The 16,062-nt window shown below is 41.9% G+C and overlaps 1 protein-coding gene across 3 annotated transcripts in view; it reads left to right on the top strand.

Moving 5' to 3' along the window:
- Nucleotides 1-16,062, top strand: part of LOC118584334 (liver carboxylesterase 1-like) — a 31,508-nt gene that overhangs the window by 14,104 nt on the left and 1,342 nt on the right. For all 3 annotated transcript variants that reach the window (XM_036188517.1, XM_036188516.1, XM_036188515.1), the window contains exons 8-13: nt 483-521; nt 4,464-4,604; nt 5,597-5,677; nt 6,616-6,763; nt 13,572-13,703; nt 14,692-14,764. In XM_036188517.1, the coding sequence (XP_036044410.1) occupies nt 483-521; nt 4,464-4,604; nt 5,597-5,677; nt 6,616-6,763; nt 13,572-13,703; nt 14,692-14,764 (614 nt within the window). The remainder of the gene's footprint in view (nt 1-482; nt 522-4,463; nt 4,605-5,596; nt 5,678-6,615; nt 6,764-13,571; nt 13,704-14,691; nt 14,765-16,062) is intronic.

Raw genomic sequence — 16,062 nt, 5'->3', positions numbered from 1 at the left:
CTTGCAATTCCTGGTTATAGTCCATCATTGTGGAGAAGCCACAATGGCAAGTGATTGAAGCAGCTAGTCACATCACATCCTTAGTCGAGAGCAGAGATAAATGCATAGATACATGCTCGCTTGCTTGCTTGTGCTCAGCTATACAATCTTATACAGGACTACCTGTCTAAGAAATGGTGCCCCCTACAGTAGTCTGGATCTTTCCATACTAAGTAAATTTCTTAGGACAGTTTCCCCCAGACAAACCCACATCCCAAATCAGTGTAGACTACCCCATTGAGACTCTCCTCCTAGGTGGTTCTAGGTAGTATCAGGTTCACAATTAAAGCTGACCATTACAGACCCAGTGTAAGGATCTCTTCACCTTGGGCCTAGCTAAGGAAGAATCAGGAGAAAGAACCTAGTACCTCTAAGGCCAAGCTCAAAGGATCAGCTTTGGACAAAAGTTTTCTCACCCAATTTCTCTGCCTTTGTTTTCACAGAAATTTGCCTCTGTTGACCTTCATGGAGACCCCAGAGAGGTAAAGTCCTTTGCTTTCGGAATTATAGGTACTGAGTCTTAAAATTAAGGAATAATTCTCCTTTGTGGACCAGTACTAGTATCTGTGTGTGCACTGCTGGGGTCCAGAGAGGGAAAGTTACTTGTGAAGGTAACATAGCTAGGAGGACCTGATTCCTAGCCCGGTGCTCCCACTCAGCAACTCAGTGTCCCTCAGAGTCACCTATCTCCTTCTAAGTGAAATTTCCTGCTTTAAAAAATGATCCAGTAGGAGTAGGATGTACTAGAACTTCCCATGTTCAGGAGATTGAGATGCCTAAAGGAGCCCTGGAGCCATCAGAAGGGAGGGAACGCAGGTCTCCTGAGAGAACACAGGACTGATATAGTGTGATGAAAGAGACTTTGATCTTAAAGGACACCATCCTCTTCCCACCGGCCAGGAAACTCCAACAGTGCCCTCCATCTCATCCTTCCTGCTCTCCCACTTCCCAGCACCGTCCAGGAGATTAGTTCTGCACCCTTTGCAGTCCCTCCCCCTCCACTTCCTCCACAGGGCTCCCAGCACTCTTCAGAAAGGTCCTATGAGAAAGAAATAGGATTCTTTCAACATTCAGAAAAGTTGTGGCAGAATGTGTTTTAGGAATTGGGACATGATAACAAAACAGATAGGATCTATTTTCTTAGAAACTTCTAGTATTATCAAAATAGGAAAAAATAGTAAACTATATATATGGCTTATATTTCCATGGATAGAGTCAAAGTAAAGACAGTGGTGGATGGAGGGCTGCACTGTGGTTCCATGTGAACAGGGCCAGGGGGTGACTTGAACAGTTGGTGTCCTCTGGGGGGAGTTGTAGAGAAAGAAGTCAGCCATTTAGAAACCTAGAGGATGAAGTGCTCCAGGCAAAGAGAAGAGCCTCTGAACAGGTCTGCTGAAGAAGGCCAGCATGCTTGATGAGGAACAGTTAGGAATGAGTAGACCTGAGGCTAGGTGAGTAGTAGAAGTAGGAAGTTGAGTTGGCCAATGAAAGGCTTGGACTGTGATTCAGCCTGAGTGGGGAGCTGTTTGGAGAACTACAAAGAGAAACTGTAACAGTGATTTTACATACTAGACTGTAGGGAGGGGACAGGGAAAAACAGCTGGGAGGCCATTGTGTGACAACTAGGCACCACATTTTTATAGTATCTACAATATGCCAGGGCATGGGCAGTAGGGTGGCAATACATTGTTTTGGATCTACAAACTGTGAAGGAATATCTGAGCAGGATTTACTGTTGGTGTAGGAAGAAAACAAAGGAAGCCCATGACTTGTTTCACCCAAGCAGGCAACACACAGAGCACCACAGTGCAGCTAAGCAGGCAAAGCATGCACACACACACACACACACACACACACACACACACACACACACACACACCACTACAGTGCAGCCAAGCAGGCAGCACACATGGTGCCACAGTGCAGCCAACAGAATCCCAGGGGACACTGGCAACTGCTCAGGGTGTCACAGTTACTACTGGGGGACCTCCTCTTGGGTGCATTTCCACCTGGGTTTTCCCTGTGTCCATGTCCATCACTTTCATATTCTTCCTTCTCATCCCTGTGTCCCCTGATGTCACCAGACTTCCTCTTATGAAAAAGAGAGATCCGCCATCTTAAAATCCCAACCTTTATTTTAAGTGGACACTCCTTCATGGAGTTGCTTCTAAAAAGCATTGGTGAGTGTCAGAGATGTTCCAGACATTGTACAAACAAGATGCTTCACCCTTTACTCCCTGGATCCTGTCCTTAAGCATTCCTCCAAACCAGGACTATTTGAGAGTCTCAGAAATAGCCCTGCACAGTCATACTTTGTCTGTGAGATCGTGCCCTGCTCATTTCTTGGGAAAGGTTCATTTACTGAGGGCATCCACAACTGCTCTGTGTGGCCAGTATGTATCTTCCTTCAGAGGAGCTGCTTCTGTTGCCCTCTCCCATGATGGCCTCACACACTGCACAGTTTTCCTATGGCAGGAGTAATTGTCCACAGGTCCTGGTCTCTATTGTCAGCCTGTTGGAGGAGGGTTTGGTCCTCACTTGCATCTCTCAGATGCAGAATCAAGTCACAGTTTTGTCACCTTGAGTGATAAGTTTCATGTCTTCTTAAGGCTAATTATATTTTTTAACAGTACAAATTTAGATATGCATAGATGGATGTCATCTGCCATATCCATGTCTATAATCATGGATTCTGTGTTTGAGAATTCACTTACTTAGTAAAATATCTCTAGAACCCTAAATCATCACTCTTGACAGTATTCTGGTTATCTTCATAGTGTATGTAAAGCAGGTGATGCCCAGGTTCCATCTGAGCTCAAAGAAGAAATACTTTGTTTTCTTGCTCACACTCACAAACTTGTGTCTTCCCTTTGGTCTATTTAGTGCTACCTTTAAGAACAGTAATTTGCTGGTTTTTAAATATCTTTTTTTTTTCTGGAGCTGAGGACCAAACCCAGGGCTTTGCAGTTGCTAGGCAAGTGCTCTACCACTGAGCTAAATCCCCAACCCCTAAAATATCTTTGTATGGGATTAATTTTTTTTAGACTTTTGTACATGAATATACTGTACTTAAGTCATTTCTAACCCTCCCTCTCCTACTCCACATCCTCTCTCTCTCCAATTCTTCTTGAGTTCATGATCTCATCTTCTAGAATCATTATTGCATATTGTGTACAACACACACACACACATACACACACACACCACACACAGACACGCACACACAGACACACACACCACACACAGACACACACACGCCACACACACACACACACACACACGCACGCACACAGACACGCACACACAGACACACACACCACACACATCCACACACACCACACACACACACACACACACACACACACACACACACACACACACACACACACACACGCACGCACGCACATACACACTGATCCTCCAGCTCTTACACTCTTTCTGATTCTTTTCTTCTGAGTCTTGGGATAGGTGTTGCACTGCAGATATACTGAATGCAGACAGGCAATTATACTCTGCAACGACCAGTAGCATCTGTTTATTCTGTTTACTGTAAAAGGAAGCTTCTCTGATAAGGGGTGAGAACAACACTTATCTCTGTGTAAACAGACAACTGTTTAGAATACAGTTAGACTAGACACTGTGTTGATTTAGGAAAACATCAGCAGCAGGTTCTCTTCTAAGGTCTGTGACCTCTATAGCCATGAGTAGTTGGCTAGGTTTAGAGCACCAAGTACGGTTTCCTCAAGATGGATCCAGGCATGTGGGGTATGTAGGGATAGGGATGGTGTGGTGGGGCAGTTATAATTTTCTTAAATTAGCATACAAAGTATTAAGTTTTGTTATGGTATTTTCAAATAAAAAATCAATTAATATGAATTAAATTTGTTTCTAAACAATTTTGAATTCTGTACATGCACGCAATACATACCAACTACTTTTATCTCTAACCTCTTTACAACCTACCAGCTCCTTTTCTTCCCATAAATCTCTCTCTTATATTCATAACTATTTGTTTTATTTTGCAACCTACCTAACTATCTAGAGCTTTCCATGTGATCATGGGTTTAAAGCTAACTCTTGGATACTGGTGGGTTCATCAGTTTGTATACAACAAGACACTAGCTCCTCCTCACTAGAGTCTATTAACAGTTAATAATGCAGAGTTAAATGGCAGGACCCTGTTAGCCCATCCCACTTCCTTAACTTAGTATTAATAGGGCCTGCCTTGTGTGGGTCCAGTGAGGATAATAAATTATTAATAGAAATTGTTGTCTGGAGAAGGTGGTTTCACATGTCTTCATTCTGTCTTCCAATAATTACATGCTCCCTTCCACAATGTTCCCTAAGCCTTGACAAGGGTGATATACATATCTCAATCAGGCCTGAGTAGGACAGTCATGGACACTGCATTTCCATCTTCCCAGAGCTATCCCTTCCTGCCCACTGTGATTGATGGAGTGTTGCTGCCAAAGGCACCGGAAGAGATCCTAGCTGAGAAGAGCTTCAACACTGTGCCCTACATGGTGGGCATCAACAAGCAGGAGTTTGGCTGGATCATTCCAATGGTGAGAATGCTGTACACACACATGCCTCTTACACAAGTATACTCACAGTCCCAACCGTCACGAAACCCCTGATGCCTTCCTTCTTCTTCAGCTCTCTTTGAGACCAGAACAGATGTCCCCATTGTTAGGAGTGGGTATTTCCATGGCAACATTATCCAGAAAGCCCAACTATCCTCTAGGAATCTTAGTCCTGGAAACTCCTCTCTCAAAACATTACCTTTCTTTAAGGAGTCCTGACATTTATAGGCTGTAAGGGCCAGAGATAATACCTGTGCAGATGGAGCAAGCAAGGACATCTAAGGAGAAGGAAATGGAGTGAAGAGGCAAGTTCAGGCTGAAAAATAGAGTAGCTTCCACTGAGTGTCCTAAGCTGGTGTCAAGCTAGGGCATGTCTGTTAGTTGCTAGAGTAGGGACAAGTCTCTGATTGCAGAGGTTTGAATGAGGTATGGACATATGGATGATTATATAGCTGCTTTGCAGAAGAACTTCTACATAAAACTGAGTCATAAAAGGGGTCATAAATTGTACAGCCATGGCTGGCTTTGACTTCCTTGGTCATCTGAGACTGTGGGCAAGGGCTTGAATCATCTGCCTTGAACTCTGACTTTTATATTATTCTGACCTAGATGCTACTTCACTATTTGGGTAACTGTTTTATGTGTTATATACAAATATATGTAAACACACATACATATACACTATATATGGAAGTATTTATAAACTACATATATAAAATATAGGCTTTACTATGCTTTGTTGACTCTCATGGGAGGTGTGCCCCTTTCTGAATGAAGGAGGAGTGGATGGGGGGTAGATGGGAGGTGGAGGGAGGGAATAAGAAGAGAGGAGGGAGAGGAAACTGTGCTTGGCATATAAAATAAATAAAAAAATTTAATAAAAATATATAGGCCTTACAAAGAAGATATTTTAATATGTATGTATATAAGATATATGCTATATTCATGACTGTTCATAAATGTTTCTTTAACAGTTTCAGGGCTTTCCACTCTCTGAAGACACACTGGACCAGAAGACAGCTGCCTTCCTCCTGTGGCAGGCCTACCCCATTTTTGTAAGAGTTGAGGGAGTCGTGGAAATTGTCTGAGAAATAATAAGTCTGTATGTTTTTCCTGAAACACACATTTATTCAGTGGCTGAAACATCCTTAGATGTGGAACTCAGCTCCAGATTTCTGTGTTTCCCAGTTTAAAATCTTTATAAGAAACTCACATTTGTGATTTGTAATCAAACATCTCACTGCTGGTGACTGCAGGCAAGTTCTTGGGGAAAAAATTGTTTTTAAGTTAGTAAACCAAATAGGATGGAGGCAGGGACTGGCAGCATAAGACTTATGTAAGTTGCTATGAGGAGGTATAGCAGAAGGGCATACCACTGGTGATTACAGATTTTGGGTTCTCTGCTCTTTGGGCATATAGGTTGCTGTGATCTGCAGATCCATGTAAAGCTAAAGAGAAGTTATGTAACTGCAAATCTTACAACTTTTTTTATTCCATTTCCCAGGAATACTTTATTTTGAAGTTAATTTACTGGATGTCAAAGGTGCCTTTCCCAGAGAATAAGGGAAGATAGCAAAAATTACTGTTCCCTTGAGAACCCAGGGTGTGTATATGTGTGCGTAGAGAAAAGACCTTTCTTTCAGGATAGAGCTGGAGATATCACCCACTGGAAAGCATTTCCTAAACCAGTAGGTGGCTTTAGTCATGTAGACTTTTGCCACTGAAGCCAGTGGGACACTAATGATATATTACTGAGATGCCTACCCTCCAAAATTAAACTTAAAATTTATTAAAAACAAATGAACCTAGAGAGTTTATATTAGGCTTCCCTGGGACACACTCTCCTCCAAAAGTTGCCCTCTTGTCCACTCACCCCCAAACCTAGGGGAATTTGGCACAGAACTCAAGTGGCTCAGAATCCATGAATCCATGGTAACCACCTTGAGAGGCCCTGTTGTAACAGGTTAGGTGGTCACTTTCTGATCCATTTCAGAACATCTCTGAGAATCTGATTCCTGCTGCTACTGAGAAGTATTTAGGAGGGACAGACAACCTTGTCAAAAAGAAGGACCTGTTCCTGGACTTGGTGGGAGATGTCATGTTTGGTGTCCCATCTGTAATTGTGGCCCGTAATCACAGAGGTGAGTCTTGAGAATGGGGTGGGAGCCTGAACTCACCAGACAGATCTCTAACCTCTGACCCTCAGCATAAACAGGTATGAAATCTGCTGAGGGTCAGGTCTCGAAGGCTAGTTCCCTATGGCTTGCAATGTCTAGTATTGCTTCTGCCAGCAAGTATCTGTGAGGAAAAGGTTCGCATGCAATGTAATCTAGGAGGTGATACCAGCAAACTCTCTAGAAAGATGAGGAAGTGACTTGGGGGCCAGCCTGATGACCAGCCCACTGAGCTATCTTCATAGCCCCAAGAATTGCACTTTTAATATGTTGTTTAATCCTATTTGGTAAAATGCTGTTGAAGATTTTTATGTCTATGATCATGAAGGATATTGGACTATAATTTTATTTGCTTGTTATGTCCCTGTCCTATTTTAGCATCAGGCTAATGATGATCTCAGTAAAATAATTTTATAGATATTAGGGAAGAGTCTAAGGATTAGTACCACAAACTCTTCCTATAATTTGTGGTTCTGTTTATCAGTGAAATTGTAATAATCTGATTTTTTCATTGTCCATCAATGACTTCTAATGACTGTTACAGTCTCCTTATTCTACACTGATCTGTTCAGATTGACTATTTCTTCTTGTTTCTGTCTCAATTTGGTTTGTTGCGGCAGATACTTACCTGTTTTAGTGCTGGTCAGGGGTGCTTTGCTCTGTCCAGATATTATCAAGGATAAATTCTCCAAGCACTGGTCTCTGGCAGCTGTGTTTGATGGCCTTGACTGTGGATGTAGACAGGTGGAGTCAAAGGCAGTGGGCAGCCTCTCATCTTACAGCCATGCACTACTGGAAAACATGAAACACATGCAGTACTTAGTCCTGCAAATGGTTCAGCTCCCGTGTAGGCCCAGGAAGCCAGGATTCCCTAGTCTTTTGCTGCTGTCAATGAATCTTCTGCAAAAGCAGTAGGCAGTAAGCTGGTGGGTATAGGCATCCAAATTCCTCCATTTTTAACAGCAACCAGTGTTGCAACTCTTATGTAGTCCCATGAGTGTAAAGTTCCTTAGTTTGTAATACTGGTCAGTATCACAGTTCTAGTTCTGGACCCAGGGTCTGGAACCCTGGGCCTAAAGAACTCCGTATCCTTTGCAGAATTCTTCTGTCAACTAGGGTCTGCAGTCTTCCTTTGCTAGCACCTTATTGCCTCTATCCTTCTTCAGTCCAGGTTCCCCATCATCTCCTGCTGTCTCTCTTTCCACTGACTATCTTCCTGGCTTGGCTGTTCTCAAGCTGTTCAGCTGCTTCTGCTTCAGCACCTCGGCCTGCCAGCAGCTCTACTGCCTCTTCCATTTCTGCCTCTATCCATTGTCACCCCTTTGGAGTATAGCACTGCCTTCATGACTGAATCGGGCAAGAGAAGAGCCCTCCAGAGCCTCACATTAGGCCTGATGTTCTAGTACCTGAGGAGGGAGCACAGACCAGCATCTCTCAGGCATATCACCAAGTAATCCTGGACAACCTACTTAGACCCAGAGGAGGGGTATTTGCATCGAAAGGTCTTGTGTCTTTACCACTAGTCATGGTGGCCATCTGGTAGATGGCCAAGAGAACTGCTGCTCCTCTGACCTAGGGGCAAATGGCTATAAGATCATCTAGACTTCACTAAGGTTTATGACAGCAAAATGTCTGGTGCACATTATTTCAAACTGTCTTGGTGATGCTGTACCCTCAGTAGCCAGGGCTCTCAACTGTCTTCACTGTATGATTGTCTCAAAGAGTCTGTGGAGTTTTCAAGTTGGTTGATGATGGCATAAGGGTTCTTTAGCTGGCTGACTGACAGTCCTTTAGTCCAATGGAGCCAGAACAGCAAAGGAGACCCCAATAATTGTACATTAGAGAGGCAAGATGCTCCTCCTTCACCACTGACAGAAGGGGGCTTACAATAGCCAACAGAACTTATCATTGACAATGATGATTGTTTTAACCATCTTAAACAATTTCCCAGTGCACTAGGTACATACAATCCCCTTAAATGACACATTTCTTTCAGTTATCTAATACTTGTGCATATATTCATCTGTAGTAGTCTCTTATAATACTGGGATTGTTCAACATGTAGAAATCAACAAACATAATCCACCACATAAATAAACTGAAGGACAGAAACCACATGATCATCTCATTAGATGCAGAAAAGGCCTTTGACAAAATCCACCATCCATTTATGAAAAAAGTCCTGGAAAGAACAGGAATACAGGGGACATATATCAAAATGATAAAGGTGGTATTTAGAAAGCTCAAAGCCAACATTATTCTAAATAGAGAGAAATTCAACGCATTTCCACTAAAGGGAACAAATCAAGTATTTCCCCTCTCTCATTGTTCAACACAGTACTTAAAGTCTTAGCTAAAGCAATAGACAAGTGATGGAGATAAAGGAAAACAAATAGGAGAGGAAGGAGGCAGTGTCCTTATGGTGATAAGATTCTGTATACAAAGGCCTTAAAGACTCCATTAGAAAACTCCTACAGATGATAAATGGGTTATGGGAACTGAACTCAGGTCTTCAGCCTTGGTAACAAGCTCTTTATTTCCTGGGACATCATCTATATTTAGCCAATAACAGTGTAACTTTGATTAAGATTAAGAATAAGAACACATACTTTCTTCATGTTTCTGATATCAGAATTTATATCATCTGGGCAAACATCATAATTTATTGCAACTCCAGTTGATTAATTTGTCTCATCTATAAATATTGGTTTAATTAATTTCTATTGACCTTTTGTACCACACAGGATAAAATTGTGCTCACATTTCAACTATAATTCTAATGTCCTGCCTATGGCTTGCTTCACACGTGTGGTTTTGATGTCTTACTAGATTTCTTGGAGCTTTAGTTTAAAAGACCTGCTTTAGCCATTCCTGTGAGGCAGGTCCAAAGGCAGTGAGTTCCACAGCTTCTATTGGAGAAAGCTGCTGTGTCTCCCTCACCCCTCACCTCTGAAAGGCCCTTTCCTGAGCACAGGGCTCCAGGCTGGGGCCACTTTCCTCCAGCACACTGTCTGTATTACCTGATCTCCCAGACCCTGGATTTCTTCTAAGACATTGGATGTAGGTTTGACATTTCCTTGATTGTGAAGTTCTTATCTCTGATGTTCCTGGGGATTCCTTTATCTTCACTGTTAATGCTATAATTGTGTCTTGGCTAACATCAGCTGGAGGCTGCTGTGCTTCCTGACCTAATTCTGGGAACCTATCCTAGAAGGGGAGCATTTTCAGCCACAGTCTCTGGAAATAAACTGTAGTTGGAGATCTTCTCTCCAGGTGCCACCAAGCCCCCACAGTCCCACAACCCACGTATAAAATAATCACTCAGACACTTATATTACTTATAAACTGTATGGCTGTGGCAGGCTTCTTGTTATCTACTTCTTCTATCTTAAATTAACCCATTTCTATCAATCTATAACTTGCCACGTGGCTCGTGGCTTACCTGTACCTTACATCTCACTTGTCATGGCAACTCTCTCTGACCCAGCCTTTCACTTCCCAGAATTCTCTTTTCTCTTGTCCTGCCTATAATTCCTGCCTGGCTACTGGCCAATCGGCATTGTATTTATACAGAGCGATATCCACAGCACTTCCCTTTTTCTTTTTTTTTTTAAAGGAAGGTTTTAACTTTTACATAGTAAAATTACATATAACAAAAGAATCATCAAGCAAGAATTATAGTTATAATATCTAGTCTATTTGTTTTGGCAAAATTAAACAAAATATTCTATCTATCCTATATTCATGAGTCTAAGGTTTTATATCTAACTTATCTTTTATCATAACTAAGGAAAATTATACATATCTAGTCTTCAACTACATCAAAGACCTCAGAAGGATATACTATTACCCAAGAAATGAGAGAAAGATGCAAGCAACTTCCGGGAGTCTTGCAGGGTAGACAGAGACAGCTGACAGTCTGGACAGTCACCTAATGTTTCTTTGTAAAGTTGGGGCATCTGTCTTCAGCCCACAGGTCTAGAGTCTCTTGTTCACTTTTTTCTGTGTCCTGTAGAATGTCTGGAAGTTTCCTCTGTGAAGCAGGGACCTGAAGGACCATTTTGAAAGCAAAGTTCAGTGGTCACCTTTCTATGGGTCCTGCATGTCCAGTTGATCAAGCAGTCTGGGCAAGAACAGTTTCTTGCCCAAATAGTTATTTTATCCAAGAAGAAGATAAACTCCATATAGAGTGTCCTTGATGCCCATCCTCCTCTCTGAAGTAAATCAGTGCTGCCAGGAGCAGACATGTCTCATTGTCTAGAAAGTCTAAATTTTAAAAATATTTTAAATGCCATATTCTATAGGTCTTTGAAGTATTTGAAGATTACTTATCTATCTGAAATATATCTATGTATACCTAGAAGACTTAACTAACATGGCTACAAGTATGATTATCATAGATAACTAATTATTAATCTATTTTAAATTATCCATTACAATTTTAAATGAGCTGTACAAACATAATGCCTTGAACAAGAGTAGAAATATACACACAGTATAACAAAATTAATTTTAAGTTTGTATCAATAGACTAAAATCTATACCAATGTAAAACATTTTAAACAAGTTGTTGCTCTTTAGAAGTAAATTCATTAATCTACCCTTTTATCCTATTATATCTATATCATATCCCCTTTTCTTCTTTAGAAAGAGATCACATTTATATTCAACCTGATTTAAATAAAAATATTGGTTTTTCTCTGTCCCACACCAGAGGGCTCTTCTGATTTGGAACACAAGAATCTTTTAACCTTTTCTTTTAGCAGTATGTCTGGGTTTAGAGAGGGAGTGAGCCAATTCCATCTCCAAAGCCAGCTTGATATATTGGGGAATTTGGGCATAGCTTCTCTTACTACTTTCTTACTACTATCCTCCGTCTGTTTTCTTCCCTCTGCAATTTGTCTTTTCAAATGTGTAGCCTGGAGACAGCACCCCATTGTCTTTGCTTTTCTTATTATTACAACTTGTAACTACTAAAATGTATGTCTTAATTTCCTTCCAAATATCACATTGTGATTATAAGAAGTTTAGAAATATCAGAGGTTGAGCAAAAAGTAATAAAAGTATCTTGGGGAGTGTGCTGTGTAAAATGTATTTTTTCATTCACAAAAGATCTTTGCTGCATATCTGGAGTCTGAGTTCCCTTCTAAAATTACCAAGTGGCAGAGACAAGAGAAAACCCTCTTTCCAGCAAGTTCTACTTATCTTGAAGCATTTATTCTATAAATGGCTTTCAGAATACATGGTTGCCAAGGTTACAATAAGAGAAAATGTCAAAGGTGATTATTCCTCATCCTATACTGGGAAGACATATGTCATTAAAAAGTTTTGTCAGTGGATATATTATGATGTGAAATAATGACAAAAGTGTATTAAATATACACAAAATTATTTCAAATGTGTTTATTATAACATATATGATAAAATAAAATTATAAATATATAAAGGTTTGTATACATATGTATATATAAGCGTATATCTATATAAAATACATAGCCTATAAAACAGTGGGATATAATTATACATTTTATTTTTGTTTCGATTTTTACTTTTTCTGCAAATTTCAATCCTCTTTTACTTCCCTGGGGGCAAAATTGTCAAATTTCTCCACCAGGCTGACATGCTCACCCTTGCCTTCTTATAGCCACTCCTCTGTGGCCACCTGAGCACTGCTGTGACTAGTGCCCAGTTATGAGGCTCTGTGTTGGGGCTGGTACATCAGGAGCAAGGATTGGTGGCTCTGCTGATGCTGTAAGAAAAGTGGCATCTTAACTCACCCACAGGGCTTTGTCAGTGAGTGTGGAGGCTTGTCGGTGAGTGTGGAGGCTTGTCGGTGAGTGTGGAGGCTTGTCGGTGAGTGTGGAGGCTTGTCGGTGAGTGTGGAAGGTTTGTCGGTGAGTGTGGAGGCTTGTCGGTGAGTGTGGAGGCTTGTCGGTGAGTGTGGAGGTTTGTCGGGGTGGAGTGTGGAAGGGGGCTTGTCGGTGAGTGTGGAGGCTTGCGGTGGGTGTGGAGGCCTTGTCGGTGAGGGTGGAGGCTTGTCGGTGAGTGTGGAAGGTTTGTGCGGTGGAGTGTGGAGGCTTGTCGGGGGGTTTGGGGTGTGGAAGGGCTTCGTCGGTGAGGTGTGGAGGCTTGTCGGGTGAGTGTGGAGGCTTGTCGGGGGGTTTGGAGTGTGGAAGGGTTGGTGAGGGGGCTGGTGAGTGTGGGAGGCTTGGTCGGGGAGTTGTGGAGGCAGAGGAGATGGGGAGAGAGTTGACAGAAACTCTAGTTCATTCTTGCCTTGTCACTTCTGTTTTACCATTACTTTTTCCTGTTATGATCTTATCCTTGGGCCAAGCACACAGCTGGGTATGAACTATGAAACCTCTAGTTTCTGCATAGATTAAAAAAAAAATCTAATTACCATAATTTTCAGAGAGGCAGCCTGGGTTTTCTTCAGCCTGCTCTGTAGAGCTCAGAAAATCCCTAGGAATGCTCAAAGCTAGACTGGATGAAAGACATCCATGAGGTTCTAGACTGTCTTAGAACCAAGATACAACCATGTCATCATTAACACACATCTCGTATATTTATTGCATTTGGGGATACATTAATTGTTCATTCAATAAACACCCGGTTCAAACCCTAATTCCACATTAACCAGCTGTGCAGCCCTAAGCAAGCCACACCATTCTTAAAACTGTCTTTATCTCCTCTACAGATGAGGAGTATATTCAACTGTATGGCCTAGGGTATGTGTCTAGTAATGTGAACTGTGCATGAATCCATGTCTCCACAGATGCTGGAGCTCCTACCTACATGTATGAGTTTCAGTATCAGCCGAGCTGTGTATCAGACAAGAGACCTAAGACTTTGAAAGGAGACCACGGTGATGATCTCTTCTCAGTATGGGGAGCCCCATTTTTAAAAGGTAATGTCTGGCTTTGGCCTTGGTGATATGAAGCCTAGGTTTGGGTCTTGGCTTGCTGGCCTTGAACAAGTTTGTCCTTTTAAACTGACTTTCCTAATGTTCTGTAACAGGGCTTAGCTATAGGACAGTTCCCAGCCATGTTCTCCTTTAACACACATGATTGTGTTTGTACATTCCTAGTCATAGTTATCCTCAGCATCCTAACTTGTGACATTGGAAAAGATTTAATGGGTTGCATATAGGCTCTCCTTAGGGCAAGAATGCCATGGTTTGACTTTCCTCCCATGAGAACCTATTGGAACAGAAGAGGAGATTTAAACTTTTTGCTAACCTTAACAAGGCCTATTGTGTTTCTTTCCATCTACCTATATATCTAAAATACTTAGATATCTTTAATTATAAGGTATTTAAGGGAAGCTTTTACAGAGGTCTTCAATACCTTATTTCTCAGCAGCTGCGTGTAACTAGTGATCTCTTACAATGCACCACTGTCTCAGGGGGTGTCCAAACTATAGGACTCCTCAGGCTCTCGACAGTTCTGATTATTTTCAGAATCTGTGCAAAGGTGTGAGGATAAGAGAGTGATAACAAATCAAAAAGTCACCAACCCTGCTAAGTCAGAGGTAACTGACTATTGTCGTTGTACCCAAGAGGAAAGCACCAGGCAGCTGAACATGGAAGATAAAGGCAGACAACTTATGGAATAAAGTCATTTGAACTTTAAAAGTATGGGCCTGCTCAAGCAGGATCTTCAGAAAAGTTAGATTTGGACTCAATAAGTATGTGATAGGGGCCAAGACTCTTCATTTCTCCCATCCAAGTACTAACCAGGCCCAAACACACTTAGCTTCTGAGATCAGAAGCGATCAGATGCACTGAGGACAGTATGGCCCGACAAAAGTCTGTATTTCTTACAGGCTTCCTACTGCTACTCTGCCTTGTAAACCAAGTCTCATATAGTCAAAGCATCTTCTTTTTTCCTCCACAGGGGGCGCCTCAGAAGAGGAGGTCAACTTCAGCAAGATGGTGATGAAACTCTGGGCCAACTTTGCTCGGAATGGGTGAGGCTGGTTTCAGTGTTGGGCTAGGCCTGAGGCTATGGTGCAAAGGCCCATAGCTTTTGAGAATGAGTGTTTTCTAAAGTTTGAGTGGTCTACCTCTTTTCCCTAACACCATAGCACTCTTATAACGAGGCCAGAGTTAGTCAGCTTTGTAGGTGTGACAAAATCTATGAGACAGTTCATTTGGAATAATTGATTGTAAAATTTGGCTCACAGATCAGGGGTTTCAATTCTTAGACACTTGGCTGTTCCCTCTGATCTTATGTCAATACAGAACATTGTGGTGGGAAGTAGGGTAGATCAAAGCTCCATAGCCCTGTTAATCAGAACGTAGACATAAGGGTGATAAGGAAGTAGATATAAGGGATAAAGCCAAGGTTCCAATATGCTCCTCATGGGCATGTTCCCTATGACCATCTTCCTCTAACTAGTGGACACTCTTAAATTTTCCATCAACTCCCAATATCACCATCAGATGGGAATTAAGACCAGCACATACATTTTTGGAGGAATACTTAAGCTCTAAATCATAACCTGTGACTTCCAGAGGTGCATGTGTATCACACAACATCAATATTTCCAATACTAATTAGAAGTCCAAGTCAATGACTTCCTCAGTCTTACAGAAACTCTTAGTTTTGAGTCTCCAACAGTAACATTTCCAAGATACAGTGACAAATTCCACACATTCCTATCATGAATGGTAAAATAGGAAAGTGGCATCAAGGAATTGTAGCAAAGCAAGTCCAAAGTACAAGAAAAATATCTTAATTGCTGAAGCTGTGTGTCCAGCATCCAGGAGTCTGTTGGTAGACATGGGCCCTGAAAGACTTGAGAAACTTCTACTCTATGGTTTTGCTGTCTGCACTTCCAGGACCTCTCTGGAGCCAGCTATTCTTCTGGTCTGAATCTTTCCTAGGCAAATGTTGCTGGCCCTGCCTGTTCTAGTTTATCAGGGTCTCCATAGCAGCTCGAGCTTCACTTTCACAGTGTCATGCATCATGCTCTCAGTATTGCTAGCAGGGACTTCAAACCTTCCCCCCACTTGCTGGCCTCCCAAACCTTCATTTGAAATCAGGTAGAAGCGTTGATGACTCTGTAACTCTTGTATTCTGTCAGCATGCTTATAAAACCAGCACCACATAGACAATGCTGAGATGCAACCGTGGCCTGAGATTTGTCAGGCTTCTGTAAAATCTGAGCTGCAGCAGCTCTCTGAATATGGAAAAAATACGTTCAAGAGAATCACTTCCTTAGGCCACTTTGTGGGGGGCAGAATTCCCTAGTGCTGGCTTCTC

This window comes from Onychomys torridus, chromosome 5, assembly GCF_903995425.1.
Source record: "Onychomys torridus chromosome 5, mOncTor1.1, whole genome shotgun sequence".
Lineage (NCBI taxonomy): Eukaryota > Metazoa > Chordata > Mammalia > Rodentia > Cricetidae > Onychomys > Onychomys torridus.
Note: the sequence above shows the minus strand (reverse complement) of the source record. Positions and strands in the feature narration are given on the sequence as shown.